The sequence below is a fragment of the Sus scrofa genome, chromosome 9, assembly GCF_054392235.1.
Source record: "Sus scrofa isolate SSC_HxYL_T2T_F1_AM1 chromosome 9, Sscrofa_HxYL_maternal_Yorkshire_Landrace_v2.0, whole genome shotgun sequence".
In the NCBI taxonomy this organism is placed as follows: domain Eukaryota; kingdom Metazoa; phylum Chordata; class Mammalia; order Artiodactyla; family Suidae; genus Sus; species Sus scrofa.
The window spans coordinates 11,095,544-11,112,052 of NC_139391.1; the positions used below are offsets into that span (position 1 = coordinate 11,095,544).

General features: G+C 39.7%; 1 protein-coding gene across 5 annotated transcripts in view; it reads left to right on the forward strand.

Moving 5' to 3' along the window:
• Nucleotides 1-16,509, forward strand: part of ACER3 (alkaline ceramidase 3) — a 156,506-nt gene that overhangs the window by 71,416 nt on the left and 68,581 nt on the right. For all 5 annotated transcript variants that reach the window (XR_014814746.1, XR_014814747.1, XM_021062554.2 and 2 more), the window contains exon 3: nt 13,435-13,487. Coding sequence is in view for 3 of the 5 variants with exons in the window: in XM_021062554.2 (XP_020918213.1) it covers nt 13,435-13,487 (53 nt within the window). In the remaining 2 variants the exon portion in view is untranslated. The remainder of the gene's footprint in view (nt 1-13,434; nt 13,488-16,509) is intronic.

The window sequence follows — 16,509 nt, forward strand, 5'->3', positions numbered from 1 at the left end:
CGAATCAGAGCTGTAGCTGCCGGCCTACGCCAGAGCCATAGCAATGCAGGATCCGAGCCGCATCTGCGACCTACACCACAGCTAACGGCAACGCCGGATCGTTAACCCACTGAGCAAGGGCAGGGACTGAACCTGCAACCTCATGGTTCCTAGTCAGATTTGTTAACCACTGCGCCACGACGAGAACTCCCCTGTAAGTCTTTAATTTTATCTGGGTTGGTGTGTAGTGATACTCACTGAGGTTTAAATTTGTATTTCCCAATGAGTAATAATGCTGAACACTTGTCAAGTTTATTGGCCCTTTGGGTATCATCTTTTCTTTTTTTTTTTCCTTTCTTTTTTTTTTTTTTTTTTTGTCTTTTTTTTTTGCTGTTTCTTGGGCCACTCCCGCGGCATATGGAGGTTCCCAGGCTAGGGGTCAAATCGGAGCCATAGTTACTGGCCTACACCAGAGCCACAGCAACGCGGGATCCGAGCCGCACCTGCAACCTACACCACAGCTCACGGCAACGCTGGATCGTTAACCCACTGAGCAAGGCCAGGGATCGAACCCGAAACCTCATGGTTCCTAGTCGGATTCGTTAACCACTGCGCCACGACGGGAACTCCGGGTATCATCTTTTCAATGTACTTCTGCAAGTCTTTTGCTCATTTAAAAATTGGGTTGTCTTTTGCTTACTGATTTTTGTATCACATTTTCTAGATGTGAGCCTTTTGTGAGTTATTTTATGTGTTGTGAATTTTTTCTTCTAGTTCGTAACTTGCCTTTTTACTTTACTAATAGTCTTCGTATGAGCCAAAGTTCCTAGGCAGGAGTTTTGAGAGACACTTCAGATACCAGTTTGGTAACTAATATACTAGTCATCTGTTAGTAATGTATTGGTTTTTTATTGTTACTGTAACAGTACCAAAATAACAAACAAGATTAATTTATTGTCTTATGTTTCTTTAAATTAGAATTCTGACTCACGTCTTGTTGGGCTAACCTCAGAGTATCAGTCTGCCTTCCTTTCTGGAGCTTCTAGTGGGAAGAGTCCATTTTCTTGTCTTTCCCAGTTTATATTGCTGCCGACATTTCTTGACCCAGGCCCCTTTCTTCCATCTTCAAACCTAACAGCTTTGTATCTCTCTGACCACTCTTTCATAGTTACATTTCCCAAAGGTTCCTGCTTTTGAGGACTCAGGTGGTTAAGTTGGACATGTTGTAATAATTGGGGATAATCTCCTCATCTCAAAGTCTTTGCCAAGTCATTTTTGCCACTTAAGGTAACACATTCACAGCTTCTGGGGTTAGTGCATAGACTTCTTTGAGAGCCATTATCCTGCCCACCACACTAATTTAATTACTCTGATAGCCCATGAGTTGCTAAACTAATGTAGTAGCCTGTCTGCTCTAATGGTGCAGCATCCTTATTGGGTGCAGGAAGGGACAAAGTAATCCAAAATACGTAGATAAAGCTAAATAGGATTTTCTGGCCTCTGTGCGTGTATTGTTACAAGAAGGTTATATAGTAGATAAGTGATAGATTCGAAAAGGGAGTGAGTGATCACTTAGTAGGAGGGGAACAGTTAGAAAAGTTCTTTTTGAATACCCTAAACTGGCTTCCCATCAGCCTAAGGATAAAACCTAAACTTCTTAGGACACCTGTCCAGAACTTGTGCTTTTCATCATTACGCTCAATGGCCTCTCTAATATGATAGCACATTTTGTTTCTAATGTGAATGCTAACTTCACCTGGAAAATACTCATGCATTCCTATAATTGTAGCTGGTATTGTTTCGATAACCACCAATAACATTAAAATGAACTCTGAGATTGTAGATTTTAAGATAATCAAATATTACATTGTTAATACCTTTGGTACTTTAGAGTAATATGCCCTTTTCCTTTGTCATCTATTCTGGGTTTTTATTCTTTTATTTTATTTTTATACATCATGATAAATCTGGATATAATTTAAAAGGAACTCATAGTGTTTCTTGGGCAATTTTGCAGTATGGCAAATAAGCCAAACTTCTTTCAAAACCTAATGACTCCATTTTTCTATGTACATGAAATTTTTTCAGAACTTGAATTGGGGACTAGAAAATAAAATTTGTTGATACCTATTATATGCTAAGTGCATGCTAGATAATCCTCACGGCATTGTTAATGTTTATTTTACACCTGAGGTAACTGAGTTTCAGAGATTTAAGCAGCTTGCCAAAAATCGATAAGTAGTAAGTGACAGATTTGAGATGGTAGTTTAGATCTACTTCTAAAGCCTTTGTGCACTCTTTCCAAGGTGTGGTGAGTCAAATGGATCAAAGTAAATGTGTGTCAGAACGTATCTGTATTCTTTTGTAACCATGAGAAACTTTGGTAGCATGCCATAATATCTGAATCAAAAGGTTCCAACTTGGTGAAATTCTGTTAAATGCTTGAGAGACCTAAATCTGTGAATGCTGTGAATATGCATGTCTAATCAGAAGACTTGAATAGTGCGTTGACCTCTTTATCCCATTTCCATTACTATTTTGACTCCTTCAGTTTTCACTATAGCCACAACCATGTAGGCAAACTTGTTTGTCCCTGTTACTTGCTTTTTGGAATGCTCTGGATAATTCCTATGAATGCGAATGTTTAAAAAATTAATTAATCTTTTTTTGGCTGCCCTGTGGCATATGGAATTCCTGGGCCAGGATCACATCTGAGCCGTAGTTGTGACCAATGTCACAGCTGCGGCAACGCTGGATCTGTCCCTTTGTGCCAGGGCAGGGAGTGAACCTGTGTCGTGGTGCTGTAGAGATGCCACCGATCCCCTTGCACTACAGCTGGGACTCCTGTGAATGTGAATTTTATTTCGACTTTGATGTTTCAGACTTTTTAAGAAAAACATTGTAATGAAATGTTGGCTAAGAGGCACCCTTATATTAATATTTTAGTCTTTGTGTGATTGAATCAATTGATTTGCACAAGAAAGGAAAGGAAAATGCTTAGATTCCTTTTTAAAGTATCCCTGAAATTTCTAATTTGTTTAATTTAAGCATCAATGAACATTGTTTTGCTTTTACACATTTGACGTTCCTTTGGCCTAAGTAATTCAACTTCCCTATCTTGAATTTCTTATTTCTGCCAATTTTGATAGTATTCTAAAAATATGCACCTGTTGATAAATTGCAGCAAGTCAGTGGTGAAAACTGGTTTATTGTGCTAAATTTCACCAGTGTTTTTTAGGCAGGCCTGCTTCTTATGATTGAACCATTTTTCTCTTTGAATGAGGTAAACTGTTTGAAAATCTGTATTCCTTGGCAGATGGTCCCAGTCTGAACTTTCTGCCTTACTAGCTTCATTTCCCATAACTCTCACCCTTGTCCCTCTCATATCAGCTGTATTAGACTACTTATTGTTTTTAGTACCATATGTATATTTATATCTCTGCCTTTCACCTTTTTCTGGTAAACTTGTCATATCTGTCATTCAGGACTGTTTCTCATTTCTTCTGAAAAGCCCCCCTCCCTTCTCATCACGCAGAAGATCCCGGGTCAGGGATCAAACCAAGCCACAGCTGTGACCACACCGGATCCTTGACCTGCTTAGCCACCAGGGGACTCCTGACCCCCTTTTTTTCTTTAAGTAGAGTTGATTTACAATAGTATGTTAGTTTCAGATGTATAGCAAAATGATTCATTTATACATATGTTTTCAGATTACTTTCCATTATAGGTTATTAGAAGATAGTGAATATTATTCCCTGTATTACACAGTAAACCCTTGTTGCCTAGCTATTTTATGTATAGTACTTTGTTAATTCCATACTCCTGATTTATTCCTCTTCCCCCTCCCTTCTCCCTGTGGTAACCCTAAGTTTGTTTTCTATGTCTGTGTGTCTATTTCTGTTTTGTATATAGATTCATATGTATTATATTTTAGATTCCACTTGTAAGTGATATCATATAATATTTGTCTAGAAAGGCTTCCTTTAAACCTTCCTCAGCCCCTGATAGGTTTAGATGATCCACAGAATATGATGCATATCTATCATCGTACATGATAACACCATATTGTAATTATCTGCAAGACTTTCCTCTAATATTCTTTAGTAGTTAAGGGGGAAGTGGCAGAACATGAGGTTGAAGAGATTTAGGCAGGGGCTAGATCACACAGGGCCGCACCATAGGCCAGAGCGAAGAGTACAGATGTTATCCTAAAAGCCAGTGAAGGTTTTTAGCAAGAGAGGGACATGATCCAATTTTAAAAGATCACCTTGGCTGCCTTGTGGAGAACAGATTTGTGGACAGTAAGAGTGTAAGCTGGGAAGCTAGTTAACAGGAGCTAATGGCAGTGGTTTAAGATATGACAGTGGTTTAGACTAGGGTAGCCTCAGTGGAGACATTAGAGAAGTGGATGACTCAGGATACATTTTGGAGTTAGTGCCTGTAGGACTCTTTAGTGAATTAAATATGTGGGGATTGAAAGAAAGGAACATTTTTCAAAGTTAACTTTCAGGTTTCTATTTTAAGCAACTGTGTAGAGACATCTGGCATTCTGTTTTGAGTAAGTTGAGTTTGAAATGCCTGTAAGACATTAAACCAAGAAACAAGTAGGCATTTAAATATGTGACATTGGAACTGAGAGGTAAGGTGTTATAGTTATAAGGTTATAAAGTCATAGTTATAAAGCTGGTATTTAAAGCCGTGGGAACTGATGAAGTCACTGAGAATGAATAGAGAGAGAGAAGAGAGCCCAAAGATGAACATAAATACCATAAGTTCATCACCTAGAGGCAGAATCTGGCGTGCAGACATGATTTGTCATATTTAAATTTAAACATGTTTTAAATTAGTTTCCCACATTTGAAAATTGAGAGAGTTCCTGTAAAAATCCAGATCTTTGCCTTCTCTTGAATAATTGGAAGAAGTGACATCACTGAGCCTGTGCTTCTATGCAGTAACAATCAGCCTGAGCTGTGCCCTTTGGTGTGATCTGTCCGGCTGACCACAGTTCCTACACCGTTCCTTCTTTTTCTTTTTTTTTTTTTTTTGTCTTTTTGTCTTTTTTTTTGTTGTTGTTGTTGTTGCTATTTCTTGGGCCGCTCGCGCGGCATATGGAGGTTCCCAGGCTAGGGGTCCAATCGGAGCTGTAGCCACCGGCCTACGCCAGAGCCACAGCAACGCAGGATCCGAGCCGCGTCTGCAACCTACACCACAGCTCACGGCAACGCCGGATCCTTAACCCACTGAGCAAGGGCAGGGATCGAACCCGCAACCTCATGGTTCCTAGTCGGATTCGTTAACCACTGCGCCACGACGGGAACTCCCCTTTTTCTTTTTTCTTTGCTTTGTTCTTCTTCTTCTTTTTTTTTTTTTAATTTTCTATTCTTTTTTTCTTTTTTGACCGCTTCTGCAGCATGTGAAGGTTCCTGGGCCAGGGATCAAATCCGAGCTGCAACTGCGACCTTTGCCACAGCCTCAGCAGTGCCGGATCTTTAACCCACCACACTAGGCCAAGGATCAAACTGGCACTGCCACAGAGACAACGCCAGATCATTAGTCCACTGTGTCATAGTGGGACCTCCCCATTTTTTTTTCCCTTAGTCTGTTTTACTCAAATGCTGTTCTGGACATTTGAATTTACAGCCCTTGATTTAGAAGTTAAGGACAGAAGGAGCCCACAAAGGAACATAGGAGGAAGCAACACCACGGTAGGAAAACCAGGAGAATAGAATGTAACAGAAAACTGGAGAGGAGCGTGTTTCCACTTATTAAATGCTACTAAGAGATTGAGGAGGATGAGTACAGAAAAGGGCAGTTTTGGTGGTGTGGCTAGGTTGAGGGAGGGCAGGAAAGAGAGGTGGCTGAAGTGGAGGCTGTCCTTTTGAAAACTCAGGAAAGTGAAGAAGTGCAGGTAAATGGAGCCACAGTTGTCAGAGACCCTGTGAACAGTCCATTAGGGGGATGAAGATGGTTGTTACAGGAGAGAAAGGTGATAAATAATGTGAGGATCTTAGGGACCAGGTGATATCCTAGGACGCGGAAGTCCAGATGGCCTTGGCTCAGAGGACGCGTGCTGCTGCAGGGAAGGATGGAAGGAGCGCCCTGGTACTGAGGAGGTAGCGACTGGGGACACTAACAGATAAAAGTGAGAATCAGCAGTGTTCACATAGAACCAGAGTGTTACTTGAGGCTAAATGTGTAGACTCAAACTGTCTATGTTCTGCGTTGTATGTTCTCCCTATCGCTGCCTATGAATCTATATGTCACCTTGCCAGGCAAGCCTTTCCATGTTGTTATTGTTCACATTCCACCCAAATAACATTTTTTTCCCTATTCAGAACTCATTTCTCCTGTTATATTTTCTCAGTTCATTCCTCACCACCCTGTACTACACATATACATACTCTTAATGTGAAATGCTGGGTCATTAAAAGAGAAGGAAAAAAAAATCAGCCAGTCACCAGATACTTAGTAAGTGTTCTCCGTGTGCCTGGCACTGTGCTAGGCTCTGGAGATTTGTTTTCTCCCTCCCTCCCTTCCTTCTTCTTTCTCTCTTTTTTTCATTCTCTCCGTTTGTTTCTTTCTTTCTCTCCGTCACTCCTTCTTTTCTCTCTCTCTCTCTCTCACTCGCTCTCACTCTCTTTCTCTCCCCCTCCTTTTTCCCTCCCTCTCTCTCTCCCTCCCTCTCTCTCTTTATTATCTTCTTTCCTTCTTTCCCTGCACCTTTGGCATATGGAAGTTCCCAGGCTAGGCATCAAATCAGAGCTGCAGCTGCTGGCCTGTGCCACAGTCACAGTCATGCCAAATCCAAGCCACATCTGCGACCTGCACCAAAGCTTGCTGCAGTGCTGGATTCTTAACCCACTTAGCAAGGCTAGGGATCAAACCCACATCATGACAGATACTATGTCATGTTCTTAACATGCTGAGCCACAGTAGGAACTTCCTCTTTTTTTTTTTTTTTTTTTTTAATCTTTAGTGAACTATAGAGATGGACAATGCCTTTATGAATCCTAGAATTTAACAGTGTCCTTTGGCTTTTGAAGCTCGAGAAAATCATTGGCAGTCCTTTAAAAAATATGTACCAGGACACCCACTGAATCAAGAGCTTCTGGGACAAGAGGCAATCATTTATAAAGATCTTGAGGCAAAGTAGTGTTCTCCAAAAACCGATAACTACTGGTCAAGCCAAATATTGTGTTAGATGCCTTGAATGGTTGACCTAGCAGGGGAGGAAGTCAAGGAAGATTTAACTTAAGTGATGACATTTGAAATGGATCTGGGATACACACTGTAGTCTTAAGGGGTAAAGGTACATGATGTATCCAGGTTTCTCAAATGATTCAGAAATAATAATTTCATTCATGTATATCAAAATATTAAAATTGGTGAATCCGAATAGAACATATACAGGAGTTCACTATACTATTCTTGCAACATTTCTGAAGTTAGAAATTGTTTGAAAAGAAAAAAGCTGAAAGGAATGAAGATCAAAAAATAAATTGAACCTAAAAGTTGCATATCAGAGTTCCCGTCATGGCTCAGTGGTTAACTAATCTGACTAGGAACCAAGAGGTTGCCAGTTCAATCCCTGGCCTCGATCAGTGGGTTAAGGATCCGGCACTGCCGTGAGCTGTAGTGTAGGTCTCAGACTCGGCTCAGATCTGGCGTTGCTCTGGCTCTGGTGTAGACCGGCAGCTACAGCTCCGATTAGACCCCTAGCCTGGGAACCTCCACATGCCGTGGGTGTGGCCCTAGAAAAGACAGAAAGACCAAAAAAAAAAAAAAGTTTAATATGGTTTCAATAAGTAGAAACATAGGTTAGAGTTAGGTAGGATTGGGCGATGAGTGGGTAAGTGTTCTAGGCTGAAAGCACAAGGTACACTCTGAACCAAAGCAGAATAAACTAGAAGTTGATAGTGTGAGGTGAGAGATAGGTAAGTAGTCAGTTGTGACTGAACTACCAGATCAATCAAAAGAAGTGACTGGAGCCAGATTATGAAGTGCTGTGTATGCCCTGCAAGGAGTTTAGTCTTCATCAGTTAAACCAGCAGTCACAACCCCAGGTTGTGAGAAAAGTGATCTGTTGCGGTGCAGGAAGAAGACTTTGTAACTTGTATTTGTATATATTTATGCCATTTTTCTAAATTTCTATTTTTTGTGTTTTAAAATATATGTAGTGGAGTTCCTGTCATGGCTCAGTGGTAATGAACCACCTAGACATGAGTTTGATCCCTGGCCTCACTCAGTGGGTCGGGGATTGCCCTGAGCCTGTGGTATAGGTTGCAGATGAGGCTCAGATCTGGCATTACTGTGGTTGTGGTGTAGACCAGCAGCTGTAGCTCCAATTTGACCCTAGCCTGAAAACTTCCATGTGTCTGGGGTGTGGCTCTAAAAAGCAAAAAAAAAAAAAAATATGTGTGTGTGTGTGTGTGTGTGTGTAGTATCTTAACATAGCCATATATATACAATTTGTAAATATATATAGAGTTCCTAAACAATATTTTTTTTGCTATCAGAGTTAGGAGAATACTCCTATAGACATTTTCCTGCCTTGTAACCAGAGTGATGTTTTTTTTTTAATGTAAAATCAATCATGTTAATCTCTGTGTGTGTATATGTGTATTTGTGTATGTTATGTGGTTTTTCAACAACTCACTTTATTTTTAGGATGAAGTCCAAATCATGACTCTAAAAGCTCATCTCAGTATACCGGCTACAAATCATGCCAACCTTCTCAGTGGATGCAACCGTTTTCATGGTTTAAGCCAAGCTCTTTTACCTCCTTGAATGCACTACCTTGCCTTTATGTTGAATGATTCTTCTACATAGAATGGTATCATTTAAAAAAGTTCTTTTCACCTAGTTAACTCCAGCTTATTGTTCAGGTCCTAGCTTATGTGTTACTTCCTTGATAGCCCTCTTCTGACTCCCTTCACAAGGTAGTAACCCTTTTGCATGGACTCCCCAAGCTTTGAATGGGCCCTCTCATAATTTTTAATGGCTTACTAAAAGTTCTTAGGACAGGAACCATATCTTTCTTGTTCACTCTTTTATCCCAGCGGAAATGCTCGGAACATTGTTAAGAGCCCAGTAAACATTTGTGGAAAAAGGAATGGGGTTGTGGAGCAGCAGGAACTCTTATTCATTGCTGGTGGGAATGTAGAATGGCACAGCCACTTCAAAACAGTTTGGTGCTTTCTTATAAAACATACTCTCACTGTACAGTCCAGCAATCATGTTGCCTGGTATTTACTTGAAAGAAAATGAAAATTGTTGTCTACATAGGAACCTGCACACAGGAGTTCCTGTCGTGGCTCAGAGGTAACTAACCTGACTAGTGTCCATGAGGACACAGGTTCGATCCCTGGCCTCACTCAGTGGGTTAAGGATCCGGTGTTGCCGGGAGCTGTGGTGTAGGTCTCAGATGTGGCTCAGATCCTGAGTGGCTGTGACTGTGGCGTAGGCCAGCAGCTGTAGCTCCGATTTGGCCCCTGGCCTGGGAATTTCCATATGCCATGGGTGTGGCCTTAAAAAGACAAAAAAAAAAAAAAAAAAAAAAAAAAAAAGGGGGAAGGAAGAAGGGAGAAAGAAAGGAAGGAACCTGCACACAGAGAGCAGGTTATTTCTAATGCTACAACTTGGAAGCAACTAAGACGTCTTTCAATATATGAATGGATAAATAAACTGGTACCTCCAGACAATGGAATATTATTTAGCGTTAGAAAGATGTGTGCTATAAAGCTCTGGAAAGACATGGAGGAACCATAAATGCATATTACTAAGTGAAAGAAGCCAGTCCAAAAAGCCTACATATTGTATGATTCCAACTATATGACGTTCTGGGAAAGACAAAATTAGAGAGACAGTAGAAGGATCAGTGGTTACTAGAGGTTGGGGGAGTGGGAGAGATAAAGTGATACACCACATAGGATTTTCAGGACAGCAGATCTCTTCTATGTAATATCATGGTGGATACATGTCATTATAAATTTGTCCATAGCCAAGAGTGAAGCTGCAAATATGAACTATGGACATTGGGTGATAATGATGTATCGGTATAGGTTCATCACTTGTAACAAATGTACCACTGAGGTGGGGGATGTTGATGGTGGGGGAGACCATGCATGTGTGGGAATGGAGGTTATATGGAAAATTTGTGTACTTTCTGTTCAGTTTTCCGACGAATCTAAAGCTGCTTTGAAAAATAAAGTCCATCAAGACACACACACACACAATGAGATAAATCTCAAGTGTGGAACATTCTATAAGAAGGGAAAAAAAAGGGAATGGGGTAATCATGAGGCAATGCCAATTAAAACCAGAATGAAATACCACCTCAGTCCATTAGGATGGGTATAATCAGAAAGATAGCCATAAACAAGTATAAGGAAGATGTGGAGAGATTTACATTACTAACGGAGGTGTAAAATGGTGCAGCCACTTTGAAGAACAGACAGAACATTGTAAAGTATAATAGAAGAAATAAAAATATTACAAAAATAAAAAACAAAAAAATTTAAAAAGTCAAGATAAAAACACCCCAAACACTTTCACAGTTCAAAATGCTAAATGTGGAGTTTCCATATGATCCATATGAGAAGGTCCAGCCTCAGCATATACCCAAGAGAAATGAAAACATACGTCTGCATAAAAACTTATACGTAATTGCTCACAGCAGAGTTATTAATAATAGCCAAAATGTAGGAAAAGCCTAAATGTCTCTTAGCTCAAACTGCCATAACTAAATATCATAGACTGGTAGGTTGAGCAATAAACAGTTACTTCTCACGGTTGTGGAGATTAGGAAGTCCAAGATCAAGGTGCTGGCTGATTTCTGGTGAGAGCCCTCGTCTCGGCTTGCAGAGGGCCACCTTCTCCCTGTGCCCTCCGTGGCCACGCTTTATTGCATATGACTGGGACAAGAGGGGGGTCCTGTCTCTTTTCTTACAAGGACACTAATCCCATCATGGGGGCCTTACCCTCCTGACCTCATCTAAACCTATTTACTTCTCAAAGGCACCACCCCCAAATACTGTCACAGTGGGGATTAGGGCTTCAGTATACGAATTTGTAGGGAACACAAACATGCAGTCCTTAACAATGTCCATCAGCTGGTTAATAGATAAATAAAATGTAGTATGTTAATACAGTGGACTATTATATGTGAATTATGTCTCAGTAAAGCTAGTAAATTTTAGCAAAAATTGGTGGTTTGCTTTAAAGTGGCAAAATATAAAATACTGCATAGAAAATGGTGATGTTCTGTTACATTTCTTTGCATTCTAAATGGAATGTTGAAATAAACTAGTTTTTTTTTTAATTAGACTTTTAATGGCTATATAATAAACAGTAACAAGAGAACATTTAGAAAGATTTGAATAAACAGTCCTTGAGTGAGGCATGATTAAGTGGCTAGTCTGACTTTCAGGATGGATAGTCATCCACTTCATTTTTATTTTTTTACTTTATAGTATATTATTTGGCTTTATTTTATTTTTTGCTTTTTAGGGTCACACCCGTGGCATATGGAGGTTCCCAGGCTAGGGGTTGAATCAGAGCTACAGCTGCTGACCTATGCCACAGTCACAGAAATGCAGGATCTGAACCATGTCTGTGACCTACACCACAGCTTATAGCAACACCGGATCCTTAACACACTGAGAGAGGCCAGGAATTGAACCTGCAACCTCATGGTTACTAGTTGGATTGGTTTCCACTGCGCCACGACGAGAACTCCTTTATTTGACTTTAAATAACTCAGAGGGTTTGTTTTTTTCCCTCCTTCCATATCTACTTTACATCTTTCAGTTTTTCCTTTGGAAAAAGGCAATCATCCCACTCCCCCATTTCTTTAGTAAAATGAGTAAATACTTCTTTCATTTCACTTGGAGCATTAAAAATAGTGTGATTATGTCAATAATGACTTTTTTAAAAGCAAGAGTAACAAAGAGTTTGAACTTTTTCTCCAGTGGCTTTATACAAATGATTTGGTGACATCCACTTTTACTATGTTTGTTGGGGTAATAACTCTTACATCCAGAGGCTGACTCTTCTGGCATCATTCTTATTTTCTCTTTCTTCATAAGTCCCTTGTCTGTGCTCCCATGGTACTCTTTTAAAAAATCATCTGCAATTCTGGTATCTCTTATTTATCTGCCTGTCTCCTCCATTAGACTACATCCTTCATTAAGGCCAATGACTGGATCTCATCTTTGTACCTCAGCATCTGTAACTGAATTTGGCAAATAGGAATTCCTCACTAAGGGCTTGTTGAACTGAACTTAATCACAGTAAAAGCTGCATTATCTGATATGATAGGGACTGATATTTAGTCTATGAATTTTTAGAGTCAAAGCTGTGATTATTAAAAAATGTATATACCCACCTTCATGTTTTTAATTAAGACATACAGTTGTATAATCTTTGACAATTATTTGATGTAGAGCATGGCCTTTGATTATTATAGTTCTGTTTAGTCTTTCTTGCATTAAAAAACAAACGTTTTATCCCCCAAATAAAAAAGTTTATTTTAAATAGAGGTACTTGGAAAGAACTTGGAGACTTAAATACAGACTCTTGGAATTCCCATCGTGGCGCAGTGGTTAACGAATCCGACTAGGAACTATGAGGTTGCGGGTTCGGTCCTTGCGCTTGGTCAGTGGGTTAACGATCCGGCATTGCCCTGAGCTGTGGTGTAGGTTGCAGACGCGGCTCGGATCCTGCGTTGTTGTGGCTCTGGCGTAGGCCAGTGGCTACAGCTCCGATTCGACCCCTAGCCTGGGAACCTCCATATGCCGAGGGAGTGGCCCAAAGAAATAGCAAAAAGACAAAAATAAATAAATAAATAAATAAATAAATAAATACAGACTCTTTAGATTTTTACTTTTTCCCACTCTATAAGATATATTATCCATATTTAGTTTAAAAGCAACTTTTATTAGCAACTCAGTTTTATTGAGTATGTTAAGCATTTTAAATAGTTTTTTTTTAATAGAAACAACAGCTCTCTTTTTATAGTCATATTTCTGATAACTAAAGACAGTGGCAGTAACAGGTTTGGGAACAAGCATAACTGACTGACTCTTAGTAAGCATATGACTCAGCTATTTGGCCAAGTGCAAGGAACCACTCACTGAAGTGTAGCTAACCAGCTATGATCATTAAAGCTTATCCTGAGTATCGGGTAATATATTTTATAGAAAGAATGGAGGATGTTGATTATCTAGTAAATACCTAGTGGAGGGAATTTAGGAGGATGTGTGCTTGTTTTTTCTATACCAAAATTTCATCAATTACAGATAGAGCTAGGGAAAGTATGTTATATCCTGCCATGAGATTTCATAAATTTGTTCTTAAAACTCAGTGCTTTGAAATGTCTTATTATCTTCTCAAGTCACTCTGGCCACCCCAAAGAATTTCATGCTAATTTTTTTTATTTGTTTGTTTTAATTTCAGTGGTAGGAATGGGATCCTGGTGCTTCCACATGACTCTGAAATACGAAATGCAGGTCAGTAATGACAAAATTGACTATATGCTTACTCTCTTAATCCAGAGACACTTCAAATTTGAGGGAAGAACATTACTAGAGGATGATACTGAGACAAGAAAAAAAAGATGAGATTTATAATCTCTGGAGTTTTTACTTCAGGCCAAAGTATCCAGATTAAGTAAGCAAGCAAATAAGTTGTCCATAGAGAAAACAGATCAGAGCAGTATGGGTTGTTTCTTTTGTTTGTTTTTTTGGCTGCCCCTGAAGTACATGGAAGTTCTCCGACTAGGGGTCAAATTGGAGCTGCAGCTGCAGGCCTGTACCGCAGCCACAGCAACCCTGCATCCAAGCCACAGCTTGTGGCAGTGCTGGATTTTTTAACCCACTGAGCAAGACCAAAGATTGAACATGCACTCTCATAGACATTGTGGTTCTTAACCCACTGAGCCACAACAGGAACTCCCCAGTATAGGTTTTTTGACCACCTCTGTGCAGGCATGTATGGTTTTAGAGCAGGATTAGACAGTAGAGTCCCATGGAGACATCTTAAGAAGATAAAAATCAGTTCACAAAAATAATATATTCTTATTCTTAGCTGCCTACCTTCCCTGTGTCTCTCTTATGGCATCAATTTGAATGGTCTGGTACCTCTAGCTAGCAAGGTTTTAGAGCTATGCAAGGATTTTTATTTACTGTTCTTGCTCTAAGAGGGCCATATATCTAGTTGTCATTCTTTTAACCTTTTTATTCCCCATCACTAACACAGAAACTTCTAGAATAGCATTATCCAGTAGAAATATAATGTAATACATATGTCATTTAAAAATTTACAGGAATTCCCATTGTTGCTCAGTGGATTAAGAACCCGACATAGTCTTAATGAGGATTCAGGTTCGATCCTTGGCCCTACTCAGTGGATTAAGGATCCGGCGTTGCCACAAGCTGTGGCGTAGATCACTGATGGGATCACAGATGTGGCTTGGATCCAGTGTTGCTGTGGCTGTGGTGTAGGCTGGCAGCTGCAGCTCTGAGTTGACCCTTGGCCCAGGAACTTCTGCAAATGGAGCCTTAAAAAAGAAAAAAAAAATTTTTTTTTCTAGTAGCCACATTTTAAAAAGCCACATTAAAAAATAGGTGAAATTAACTTTAATAATATGTTTTAGGAGTTCCCGTCATGGCATAGTGGTTGGCGAATCCGACTAGGAACCATGAGGTTGCGGGTTCGATCCCTGCCCTTGCTCAGTGGGTTAACGATCTGGCGTTGCCGTGGGCTGTGGTGTAGGTTGCAGGCTCGGCTCGGATCCCGCATTGCTGTGGCTCTGGCGTAGGCCGGTGGCTACAGCTCCGATTCGACCCCTAGCCTGGGAACCTCCATATGCCGTGGGAGCGGCCCAAGAAATAGCAACAACAACAACAACAAAAAGACAAAAAAAAAAATAATAATATGTTTTAGGTAGTTGCTGTTGTAGCTCGGTGGGTTAACACGACATAGTGTCCATGAGGATATGGGTTCAACTCAGCCTTGCTCAGTGGATTGAGGATCTGGTATTGCTATAAGCTATGGTGCAGGTCACACCTTTGGCTCGAATTTGATCCCTGGCCCAGGAACTTCCATATGCCACAGGTGCAGCCATAAAATTAAAAATAATAATAATATATTTTAGTTAACCCAGTATGCCTAAAGTATTACTTCAACATGTAATCAATATAAAAATTTATTAATGAAGCGTTTCACAGATGGAAATCCGGTGTATATTTCATACTTGCTGTGTATCTCAATTTTGATTAGGTTTATTTCAAGTGCTCAGTAGCCATGTAAGGCTAGTGGCTATTGTATTAGATAGTGTTATTCTGGAAGGATATGTGTATAACAACAGTCTCTATTACAGTCAGTTATTGATTATAGCTATATTAAATAGATGAGTTAATTCTTAGGATTGATTCTAATGTTTATATATTTGTAATAAGGTGTCATTTGTGCTGCACATGCCATGCTTGACTCGGAGAATACATAGATGAGTACATAGGTCTGACCTAATCAAGCACAGAATACATTTCTCGCTCTTTCTGGCTGGGAAAACAGACTTATGAACAGTGATATAATGGCAATTATATTTTAAGAAATACAAATAATCTGTGACAGTGGTGGAGCTTAGAAGAATCTATACTTGTTAAGGACATTTAAGCAGAATCTGAAAGTATTAGTTGAAACTTTTTACATAGTGGCATACTATACTTGTACTATGGCAGAAGCAGAAGCAGAGAGTCATTGCAGTGGTGGTATACCTGACAACGGTAATAAAGCTAGAGCTTCTAGTGTGTTTGGAGAAGTGGTAAGAATGATATTCAAAATAAATAACTGTATGGTAAGAATACAAGCTATCAGAATGATGTTACCAGTGAGCGGCAGCTAAATAATAACCTTGAAAATAAGGCTTTGCATTTTATCATACTGAAAAAAATTAGAATTTGTCCAGTTTAGCAATCATCTAGTGATTTCATATATACTCGCTTAGTTATTATTCATGTTTTATAAATTGCAATACTAGAGGTGAAAGAGGCTAATTGATTTGATCAAAATTAACCACAGTTTATAAATGATATCCACACATATACACACATCGCATGTGGGCATGTACACATGCATACGTATTTCTCTCCACACACACACACGTATATATATATATCCATTCTCTAGCTCTGTTCACAAGAGGACCTGGGAGCTGGGAACCCCAATACCAAAGAACACACCTAACATCCAGATCTGGTTTCTAAAGGTCATTCTTGAACCTGAGTGAATTTTGAGGGCTGGGGCAGAAAAAAGGACAGTATGAGTCTGGAACATCTTTTTGTGCCAGAAAGAATATAAATTGTAAAAGCACGGTGGGAACATATCAAAAGGACACTGAAGCCAACGTGAAGGGATTTTCACTGACCCATTTGAGATAATTTGAGCATCTAAATAGACATTGATAGTAACAGATTCTAACAGTTATTAAACTCATTGAAGTTATTAAACCCATTGAATGAGATGGGAAAT